A 12,055-nucleotide genomic window follows, 5' to 3' on the forward strand; every position below is an offset into this window, starting at 1 on the left:
CATTCATATTACTGTTGATAATAAAAGGCAAACCTGAAACCCCTCCCATGAGAGGAAATCCAAGTCCTGCAGTAACAGGACTGAACACTCCCAGGCGTGATGCTGACCAACTGATTGCATTTTCTGGTCTGCAGACAGAAAATGCCTGTGAGGACCTACCAGAGGTGCCACAGCAGCACAGGAACAGCACCTACAACCTCTCAGGATGGTCTGAGCTGCTCCCACAGCAGTGCTGTGCTCACTGGGGCAAGGAAGGAGGAGCTGTGGGGACCCACACAGTGCTCCTAAGGCAGTACTGCACTGCCCTGCCACACCAGCCACCCTCCTGGGCTTTACTGGTGCTCCTGGGCTGAGAAATGCACAGACACAGCACCAGGATTCTCAATGAAAATAATTCAACACAGATAAACTCAGATACTGCACCAGGATTCTCAGTGAAGACACAACCCAAGAACATGGATAAATTCAGAGATACAGCACCAGGATTCTCAGTGAAGACACAACTCAAGAACACTGATAAATTCACAGGTACAGCATCAGCATTCTGAATGAAGACACAATCCAAGAACACAGATAAATTCACAAATACTGCACCAGGATTCTGAATGAAGACACAGCTCAAGAACATGGATAAACTCAGATACTGCACCAGGATTCTGAATGAAAACACAACCCAAGAACACAGATAAACTCACAGACACTGCACCAGGATTCTGAATGAAGACACAATTTCAGACCACACTTTCAACTGCCATGATTTGTGGCTATGAGGTCATTCAGACCAGCCTGCTTCCCTTTTGCCAGAGAAGATTTGTAGCTATTATTTCCCACCCCCCAAGCAATGATCACATGCTGTTTGCTTCAGCTCTGCATGTTGCAATACCTCAATGAATAATATACAAGGAGCAGAAAATAAACAAGCCCGCTGTGCCCGGGGATAATGTGTGGTGTGTTTTTCTTTAGGATGATTAAATGTGAGTGCATGTCATAGGATGTAGGGCTTGCTGTGCTGGGAACCCACGAGGATGAGAGCACACAGCTCTCTCCAAGCAGGCAAATGGCCATGGAGAAGGTCAGGGGGGCCCCCAGGCACCCCAGCATATGCACTGTGCTCCCTGGGCTCTCCTTCCCAGGCACAGACGCTCCACACCTCAGAAACTGCACTGAAAACATCACATTTCCACCACAGAACCAGGAACCCACTTGGCTTGGCCAGCCTTTCACCAGCCCCCTGCCACTGGGAGAAGCTCTGCAGGCACCAGGAGGAGCCACAGAGTTCACAGCCTGTGCATGGTCCCATCCCACACAGCCCCTGTATTAAAACCATTTCTTTTCTTTTACATGGAGTTTCCTCCTGCACACCTCCAGCACAGCTCCCATCTGGTGCCTTAGTAGCTGCACAGATCCACCAGCCCACCCCACCTGGGTGATTTCAAACCTTTCCAAACTGCTTTGGAACATCTCAGGTTCATTTTCGTGCCTTGGCCATGGAGAGGAGGGAGCACCCTGAACAGGGCTGATTTCCAGAAAGTCACCCACTGGAGACAAAAAACACCTGCCCATTCCCACTGGAAATAAGATAAAGCCACTTCAAAAAAATCTTAGATTTTCATTCTCTTGTGCTCTTGCATCTGGTTCAAAGTACTGTTAAGCAAAAATGCAAATCATGTTTCCATCAAAAGGGTTTTTTCAGCTGAGAGCACAGCCTGAGCTCTGCATTTGTGCTGGCACAGAACCACCAATACACCAACACCAACCTGTGTCAGACTGTGCATTCCACATAAATGTTCCCAAAACTGAATTAAATCCAATCCTCTCTGTCCATAACAAGTCACACAGGCAACTTCCAACACCCCTCATCCCCATCTCTGCCTCCTGCACCTCTCAGCCAGGTTCATTTCTGAGCAAAGAAACACAGCCCCACATTTCAGCAAGCTTGTTGATCTCCAATTTGCTTTTCAGGAAAATAAAGACGGTGACAAGGACCTTCAGAGAGTGATCCCCAGCCCATTCACCCAGCAAACACCCAGCTCACTGCCTCTGCATCTCTGCTTTCACCACAGCCACGTTTGTGTGTGCAGAAGCATTCTGCTTCCACGACTTTGTGTAAAGGGATTTTCAATAGAAGAGAAGTAACAACATCAGAAAACACTCGCAGCACGGAGGTTTCACTGGGTAAACAGGTGTCTGGGAGATTATCTCGCCAATTTAACCAAAGCTGCGAACGCCACAGCGGTTCTGGGCTGACTGAAATCCCCCTTTTTTCAAATAAAAGCCTTTTATCTGCCAAGCGACACTTCCTGTTCTAAAGGCTATTCTCCTCGCTGGTTGTCAACTGTGTATTAATCTAATTCATATAAGCCTTAGAAATAAATTCTTTCATGTGCACAATCTTTTGGGAAACTGATTCCCTGAGGCTTTAGAGAGCAATTGTTGCTTATCACCGTGGAAATTTCCACTGAATTTAAAGCCTGGTAACAAGTTAAAAAAAGATACATCAAATTTTTCAGTGATTAACGAGTTTCCCAGTCATTGTCATCCTCAAAGGATTTTCATCCCATCGGTAGGAAAACTGCTAAAAATGAAAATAAAAGGGAAGTGATCTGACCCAGTAAGGCAGTTCCTGTGTTCCCACTCCTGCCCAAAATAATGGCACTCACTTCTAACAGCCCCTTACAGGCAGCAGCAATATCAAACACCTTGGGCTTTATTTAAAGGACAAATGTGCTGCCAAAGACAAACACTGCTTAACTGCAAGTGGATAGTTAAACCCTCCCTACAGAGCTCTCCTAACAAAACCACTCTGCGTGTGGGAGAGGCAAGCTCTGCCAGAGCACTTACAGAAAAGCAGGTAATTGAAGTTTTCTGCATTCAAGCTCCATGCCTGCGCAATAAAAACCTGGTTTTAAAAGCGCCAGAAGGCAGAGAAGTTTTGTGATGCCGTGCTGTCTGTCACGGCACAGCAATGACCATGGCAGGGCAGCAGCTCTGTCCCTTGCTGCACACTGTGGGATGGGATAAATGGCACGGTAAATGCACAAAAAATTCAGTGATGGGGGATTTCAATCCTCCTTACAGCACACTAAATAAGAGATGAAAATGTGATATTTCAGAGATCAGGAGCAACCTGCATTGTGGATCACCTCCAAATGCTGAGATTCATGGCACATCCCCAACACCTCTGTCAGGAACACCCATCCAGCCTCCTTACCTGAGGATGAACTGCTCCACGGTGGAGTTGTTGGCGATGGTGACGTACACGCTGACCACCTCGCCCTGCTTGACGGGCTTGGAGGGCAGCCACAGCACCACGTTGCTGTCCAGGCGCAGCTCGGCGAGCTGCGAGGCCTCCTGCCCGCGGTGCAGGCTGACAGAGCCGATCCTCTGCAGGTGAGCCATGCTCTCATCCCCTCCATCCCTGCCGGGCCGGATGGCGTTGCCCTTGCGGCCATCCTCCGCCGTGCACTCGCCCTTCTCATCACCGGGCTGCACCGTGTAGTACAGCTCCACGGGGCTCCCCTCCAGCTGCTCCAGCTGCTTTTTGCGGCCTGTGAGCACACTGGGGGGGCTGAACCAGGCGGGCAGCAGCTCCAGCTGTGCCACGCAGAGCCCCAGGTCCCCCCGCAGCCGGCAGCTGCCGCGCACCTCGCGCGTCTCGCGGAAGGCGAACACGCGCAGGCAGGGCAGCCGCTCCGCGGGGCTGTGCTCGTCCCAGTCCCTGCCCACGATGTAGAACAGCACCTGCACCCTGGGCTTGCTCAGGTAGATCTTGCTGCTCAGGATGTAGGCCTGCAGCTTCCAGTTGTAGGTGAATTTGTTGGTGGTGCCGAAGGAGCTGGAGGTGAGCAGGAGCTCCTGGGGCACTGCCTGCTCCACGGAGAAGGGGCCGTAGCTGGCGTTCAGCACGGGAGGCCTCTTGGCTTTGTACGGGAAGAATGATTCCACCCTGGACTGCAAACTGGAGTTTCTCATGAAGTCCTGGTTGGCTTCTTTGAGGAAGAAGGAGGTCTCGGCGTTGAAGAGCCGGTAGCTCACGGGCAGGTACGTCGGGAACGACGAAAATCGCTGATTGCTGTCCAGCACCCCTCGACACTCTGCCACTAACGAAAGAAAAGGAGAGTCAGAACCAAGTCTGCTCGTGGAGTCCAAGGGACACTCAGCACAACTTTAGTGGAGCCACCTGCTAAGTCAGGGACCAGCATTATTCCATACAAAAATTATTTACAGGGTAGCTACCTGTTTAGAAATATACAGTTCTTTTCTGCATTACATTTGCAAAAGAAAATAAAATGCAGCATGTCAGGAGAGCCCAATGACCAACAGCCCCCAGGGCAGCTCATCACCAGCCCTGAAGGATCAAAGTTTCTGTTCTAGAGGCCAAGACACTGCTTTTCTAAGGACTCTCACACACACACACACAACCATTTCACTCTCTCTGTCACGTAACCTTGCTCTTGTATTACCGTTTCTGGCACTATAGCCCTTATCTCTGGTAAAATACTGGCAGTACCTCAATTTTCTAAGCTCTTTACATGCAGATGGGCATCACAATCAGAAGTATTTCAACAAGTCTTAATACATGAGAGAGTATGAGCACATGCTGGTGAATTTCAAGTTTCAGCTGAACATCAGATCCCTTTTGACCTAAATGTTTTCCTGTTAAGATTAACAGCACATCACTGAAAGGCAAAATGTGTTTTCTAAATTAAGGTAGAGAAAAGTGGAGAAGAGTTAAAATACATCTTGATTATGTCACACATAGAACTCCTCTTAATTCACTGAAGGGATTGGTTGTAAGTACAGAAGGGAAAGAAATCCAGTGCTGGACTTCTTGGGTATGGAAAAAACAGAGCTTGCCCTCAGTTCCAGGAAATCCCATCAGAGCCAGGAGTTGAGGGTCTGTGTAGGTTCAGCTATTTAAAGAATAAAGGTAACCAGAAGGACAGCACAGAGTGCACAGATTCACCTGGAACTCAGAACACCCCACAGGGACTCTGTCCCACCACCTCCCTCACAAAGGGCTGCACCCTGGGGGTCTCTGCAAACCACATTTGCTGCCCTGCCATGTCTGCCTGCTAACCTGCTCGTTGTGCAGTCAAATTTAATGGAATGTTCTCAAGCAATGAATAAACAATCGATTCCTGCCATGCCACCAAGTGGCTGCTGACAGCCACCCCCACTGCAGCCCTGGGGAGGGTGCAGTGCCAGAGTGCAGGGAAGGGAGAGCTCTGCAAGGCAGGTGTGAGGGAATCAAGGCAAGAGGAGACAAATGTAGAGGAGGGAAAAGTCAGAACTCTCAAAGGACAGCAGCCATAAATTTGAAATAAGGAATTAAGATGGGTTCACTCATGTTTAATTCATGCACAACCGCTGGGTGATAGGAACTGTTCTCAAAACCGAGCAAACTGCCATGACTGGACAGAAATTTAAACAAAACAAGGTAAAAATAGGAAAAGCAGCTGTGAATTATCAGCACAACACTCTCTCTGTCAGGCTGAGTCCCATTTAAAACATAAAACACTGGTTTAGCCCCCTGCTCCAGCCCTGCAAGGTCTGACCCTTGGCACAGGTTTAATTCTGCTGAAGGAGATGTTACAAATGCCACCTCCTGAGTGATTGATTCCCCTTACTGAGCCTGCCAGGCTTCCATCCCAAAGTGCTCTGACACTTCCAAAAGGATCACAAGGAAGATGAAATTTGGACCATGGACCTTCAAAGGAAAGAGGAAAACCTACAGATTTCTCTGGTCCAGCAGCAGATCAAGAATTTGGATCATTGATGGAGGATCCTCTCCAAGCCCTGGCTGAGCCTGCTGGGATCTGCTCAGCCCCCTGCAAAAAGCAACCACTGACAGATGCCAACATTCATTCAAATTAAAACACCTGCACTGCCAGACAGGAATTTCTTGGTGGCCAGTTTGGCTACTGACTCTGACTTGGTGACTGATGAGAATTCCTTCCTTAGGTGTCCTGCTGCTCAGCCTGGCACCACAGGGCTGTGGTTAAGGGAAGCACAAAACCCCCTGGATTGATTTCAGCACACATTTAAGAGTTTTGCTGCAGTGATTGCATGAGCAGGGGTTCTCCAGACACAGCCCCACTGCTCTGCCTTCAGCAGAGCCACACAAATCACAAATAAACTCAGCAGGCTACAGAGACAAGTGAAGTCCTGTGATTTCAGAGGGTTGTTGGTCAGGATCTAAGCCTGAGACTTTGCAGCTGTTTCTGTGCAATTCCCAGGACTTCTGCTGCAGCACATTATCCTCAGACAGACAGTGGGCTCATTTTTGCAGGCACTTCATTTATCCTGGGTTAATCACATGCATGAGGTATGCAGGACTTGGCCCAATATTAAGAAAAACAGTCATGCAACTTCTGCCTTAATAAACTGAGCACAAACAGCAAAACCCATGTGGCCAGACTGACAGCAAAAAGAAAAAGAGGTTTCACTTTTTTTTTATTGCAGTCTGAAGATTTCCACCCACTTTCATACCATACATAATGGATTCCTATATTTCTATACTGAAGGCTGTACTTTAGACAATTTATTTAAGCACTTTAAGCCTTTTACTGATAAAACTGGTAGTTAAAATTGTCCATTTTATTTTTAGAATCCCAACACCATGCATCAGCAACTGCAGGCCATCACTTAAGGGATTTGTTCTATTCTCCTCCTCTCTGCCCAATAACTTCCACATCCTGGTATAATTAATTACCAACATTTCCAGAGAACATTTCTGTATGCTTGATCAGCTCAGTTTCAAAGTTCTTTAATTTATCAGAGAATCTATTTAAACAAAATGCCATGGGTCTTCCCGAGTTTCACATCACAAGTTATTATTTTAAATAACCATTAAGCAGTGTTTACTTTATCTACCTGAAAAACCAATTTTTAAAAAAGCAGCTCTGCATACCAATGCCTTCAGGTGCTCTGGAACAGATTTTTGCATTTTAAAATGCTTTATCCCTTTCCATCATCCATCAGGAATTACAGCAGCCCAGAAATGAAGTCCTGCATGGAAGAGGTTAACAACCATCAAACAAAACCAGCATTAGCCAAGAACAAAAGTGAAGGCTTACAAGTAATTACTTCTTCTTTGTAACAGCCTGGTGACTTTTTAATCCTTCTTCTGGCATCATATGCCTCTGCAGCACTTCATCTGAACCCAAGCAGGCATCTGCTAAGCACATCACTGGCTCCAGTGTGGCAGAGCAGCTCAAATTCCTGCAACCCAGTGAGCTCATTGGATGGGAAACAGCGACTTCTGATCTGTATTATTGTTATTTCTTGGATTCCAGCATAAGAGGAATTTTCTTTCGGGGTATTTCACATGGAGCTGGAGCCCTGGGTGCTGGATTCACTGCAACAGTCATAAAAGTTTAATATCTTGGAGCTGTTCTTTTATGAGGCTGGTTTGAAGTGACTTTCTTTTGGGCAGGGAATTAAGGGTTTAGCTCGTGGGTGGGAGAGCACTGGCCCATGGCCACAGATCCTCAGTGCCTGATGTTTGCTGAGCCCCTGAGCCTCCAAGGCCACCATCTGCCAGGGAGGAGCAGAGGACAGCAGCCCATGCAAAGGGGGATTGAGGAGCCTCCCCTGCACTTTGCCTGGCCCCAGAGGCACATTTCCAATTGCCCCTTGCAGGAGATAAAACAGAGAATGCAGATTGCTGTGTGACTCCTGCAGCACAGATGAATCTCCCACCCAGAATTTTGTAAGGCAGGATCTTCTCCCTCCTTTTTCCAACACTTCACCACTACCTCTCCTCCATTCCTGAACCTGGCTGTAATTGAATGCTGCACCACACTGACTTTTATTTTTCTTCCACTTCCATGCCACCAGAGTTTTAAGGAACAAACCCCACTGATATTCACAGCACTCCCATTACCCAAATCCTGCAAATGCTGACAAAGATCACCCCTGTTCCTCCCATGGACACCCATCCCCACCTGCCCCTGCCCCCAGATGAGCAAACATCCCCACACAAACCCTGCCCTGACAAAATCCCCATCCTTGAATTCTCTTCTGACCCCATCTTCCACTACAACCTGTCCTGCTCTATCACATATTCCAGCTCAGGAGCTACAGAGCAGGGAAAGAATGGAAGCAGGGAAGACTCACTTCAATCAGCACAGATGTTTCCTTCACCACAAAATGTCAACAGCTATGTTTGCTGCTTCATTTTCCCTTAATTTTCTGTGCCAGCACCACATTCAGTCACATTTAGTGACTTCACAGTGCACAAAACCTTTGCAGCAATATTTTGCTCAGAACTAGAGCTCAGCAAACACATTCACTCAGACCTCAGAATGACCTCAGCTGTACTCTCATCCCCTCCAAGTTCCCTTTTCTTAACATCCAGAAAAATGAAATTTTGCTGATGGAAAGGCTGAATGGAATCTTAAACCAAGCAAGCTCGAATTCAGGATATGGAACAGATTTTGAGGCTGATTAAATACTGCAACAAAGGGAGCAATGGCTCATCCTTGTCTTCACATCCAGGCTGGATCCCCCCCTGAAAATCACAATTTCCTCAGCACAAGTTGCAGGGATAACTGGAGCCTCATATTCCCTTCTGGCTTAAAAACTGCAGTTCTTGACCATTCCAAAAACCAGCAGGATGGCAGGGGAGCTGCAGCAGTTCCTGTTCCTCATGAGTGCCCACCAGATCTGCTCCTCCACCCTCTGAGGGACCAGAGACACTCTTGGACTAATTGCACACAGGCAATGTCAAGTGTCAAATGTTAATGATGACCAATTTGTGAAGCTGAGAATAAACCTGGCACAGAAATCCACAGAGCAAACATCTGAGGGGAAATTGCAGCCTACTCTCAAATATTCTGTGAGCACCTGGTGAGGGCAATTTCATCAAACAAAATTAAAGCTAACACAATTATTTTAGCAGTTCATTTTTAATCCAGAGTTCCCTAAACTGAAAGCTGAAGTCCAAGGATAGGTTTGGACCTGCAGGGTTTTGCAGACTGAGCTGGGATGGGATATTTCAATTCACATATATGGGAGTACAGAGTCTGGTAACAAACAGATATATTTTAAACACAGACACGGTCTTATTTAGCCTAAATCAGAGTGCAATTAAACATTGCAAAGATTGTTGGGAGATATTATAATCAGTTATAGTGAACAAATTTCCTATTTTATTTCAGTGGGAGAGATTAACTTCATCCATTCAGTATATTGTTAAATGAAAAACTGCAGTAATATTCTATTAAATAGACTCCTCTCACATTTTGACAGTATATCCTTAATGAATTTATCCATTGTATATCACCAGAGATCAAACCTTCCCTGAAGTTCTGCAGACAATGCTGGGTTTGGCACAGAAGTGAACACTTGCTCCATTGTTCTGCAGCAGAGGCAGAGCAGTGGCATTTCAGAGCTGTCAGAACACGACAAGCACCTAAAGCAAGGGCTGAACAAAGTACACCAGGAGCCTCTGCACTCCCTGAAAACACAAAAACAGCATGGTCACCAAAAATTATGGGAATTCAAAGTGGATAAAAAAATATTTGCAACAGAGCACGATCAGATGCTGGAACAGAGCATGATCAGATGCTGGAACAGAGCATGATCAGATGCTGGAACAGAGCATGATCAGATGCTAGAGCTCATAGCAGGAACTCACCCAGAATGACAAGGGTGGTCAGAGTGCCCTGCAGACCATCAGAGCTGTGGCTTTAATCACATGGAAAACTCCTTTAGTGGCATCCATCAGAAGCCAGGATTAGACCTCTGCATCCCAAAGCCTCATCCAACATCTGTCAGGTTGTTCCATTTTCCTCAGGATTACCAGCACAACAGACACGTGTATAAACACAAATAGCTGCTGGTGAGGCACAGCCCTTTCACAAGAGCAAAGAGAAGCTTTCAAGTCTAATTTGGAAACACAGAGCTCCCAGAAAAAAAGCACAATGCATTTCCAGTATTTTAATAACAGCCTCCCGTGCTTTGTGCAGCGCTGTACATCTCACCCTCTGGCTGCAAAATACCAAAATATCCTTTTATTACAGGTCTATCTCCTCTCTGCCCCTCTATTCACAGAGCAGCGTTAGCCAAAGACTGCCTGACATTCAGGACTGAAATCTATAAATGGTTTCCTCAGACTGCTTGATGACCTTAAGAGTCTGTAAAACAACAGTGTACATGCAAAGGTCAGTGAAGATTTCCACAGTCACTCCCTTCCCAGGGCTGACATCCCCAGTTGTCTCTGCTGCCATCTGACCTATTTAACTGAGTTTGCTGTGTGGAATCAAAGATAAATACCTGCAACTCGAATTTCCACTAATGAAAGCCTTTGTTATGAGAAAAGGGTTGGAAAACTTCTATACAGACACTATTCAGGTTTTGTGCTGGGCAGGGCTGTAAATGTCAGTGTCCTGTGAGCAGCACACGGTGGGCAGAATGTCACAGGCTGCCCTTTGTGGCCAACTCCACAGGTTCTGCACCCATCCTCTGTCAGCACTGCAGGCACACAGCACAGAGCACCTCAGCCCTTCCTGCTGCCAGCTGAGAGAACTGCAGGATTTGGGACACCACAGTTCAGTGCCAGCTCCACCAAAAACATCTGGCAGCCACAGTGTCTTGGGTTACAATACAGAGTGTGATAAAAGGTTTCTGTTCTATCACCATCTGTTGAGGGTGGGGCAGTGATCCTGATCTCTGTGGGAGATATTCTGCTAATGGGCATCCATTGAAACCAGGCATGGCATTGTTCTTTATCTCCATGGGATATCTCCTGTTAATGGCCATGGTTTATAAACCAGCTGGGGCATTGTTCTTTATCTTCTCACAACCCATCCTTCCTCCCGCCAGTCATTTTCTGCTCATGGCCATTGAGTCCCACTGTGGGACTGATAAAATTACTGCATCCCATTGGGAGTTGCTCCAGCCAGGGGGAAGAGCCCAACATTTCTTACCAAGATAAAACAGAGGTTTTGGGACACTAAGGGAGCCCCTTTCTCCACTGGACTCCAGAGGAAAACCGGATTTCTCCACATCCCCACTGGAGCTGCGGAGGGAAACTGCACCTTGTACAGGAGCACTGCTCCAACTGAGCCACATCTGTCACTGCAGGAGGATGCAGCCACCATGGAATGGGACTGCTGCCAACACCCTGCCTGACAGGTGTCAGGTTGTACTCTGACTGTGTCAGGGTTTGGGGTTTGTTCTTTGTAGTGCTGTATTTCTATTTTAATTTCCCTAGTAAAGAACTGTTATTCCTAATTCCCATATCTTTGCCTGAGAGCCCCTTGATTTCAAAATTATAATAATTTGGAGGGAGGGGGTTTCCATTCTGCATTTCAAAGAGAAGTTCCTGCCTTTCTCAGCAGACACCTGTCCTCCAGACTAGGACACACAGGAAAGCTGGGCAGCTCTGGGGTGATGGAATGAGAGAAGCTGTCCCTCAGTTTGATTTGTGAGTCAGAACCACGGCGAGTTCATCACACAAAGCACCAAGTAAAACATTCTGTCTGGGAGGTTTGTCTGGCCTTTAGAGCTGGCAAAAATAACCCAGTGGCAGTCACAGAGTGGGGACAAGTAGATAATGTGGTATTTTCTACCTTAACCAGTCCCTTTTCACAGACCTGCACTGTTTATCTTCCCCTGAGCACACACAGCTGAAGGAGCACAATTCCCATGGCAGTACAATTCAATGAAAGAGACTTCCCTGCAGGGATGCAGCAAATTTAACCTTACAGGATGGCTCACCAAAGCCTCCACAACATTTTAAATTTTGGTCAGAGTGCCATAATGATCAAAATACACGAATATCACTGTTAGCTGGTTTGGGTTTTTTTTTAAAGTACTCAAGTGTCATAAAAATGGGAACATGCAAGATGTAAGTAACAAATTTGAACAAGTTCTGGCCTTGGCAATGAATCAATTCCTTGCCCTGCATCTCCTCCTCTAGTTTTTAATAGCTCTGAGCTTTCCTCTGCTGTTCAAGTCTCTGTCAGATGCTGATAGGCACTCACTCCTCTGTTTAGACACTGAATTGCTTTGCACAGCTCCTTGTTTAAAGAGAGATTAGGGTCCT

The 12,055-nt window shown here is 46.8% G+C and overlaps 1 protein-coding gene across 2 annotated transcripts in view; it reads right to left on the minus strand.

Moving 5' to 3' along the window:
* TMEM132C (transmembrane protein 132C) overlaps positions 1-12,055 on the minus strand; it is a 181,987-nt gene that overhangs the window by 123,291 nt on the left and 46,641 nt on the right. The window contains exons 1-2 of one of the 2 annotated variants that reach the window (XM_033076159.1): positions 7,080-7,152; positions 3,212-4,100 (exon numbers count right to left, since the gene is read on the minus strand). In XM_033076159.1, the coding sequence (XP_032932050.1) occupies positions 3,212-3,972 (761 nt within the window). In that variant the 5' untranslated portion in view covers positions 3,973-4,100; positions 7,080-7,152. Of the gene's footprint in view, positions 1-3,211; positions 4,101-7,079; positions 7,153-12,055 lie in introns of those variants that run through there. The other variant, XM_033076158.2, reaches the window with a different exon arrangement.

This window comes from Catharus ustulatus, chromosome 18 (genome assembly GCF_009819885.2).
Source record: "Catharus ustulatus isolate bCatUst1 chromosome 18, bCatUst1.pri.v2, whole genome shotgun sequence".
Lineage (NCBI taxonomy): Eukaryota > Metazoa > Chordata > Aves > Passeriformes > Turdidae > Catharus > Catharus ustulatus.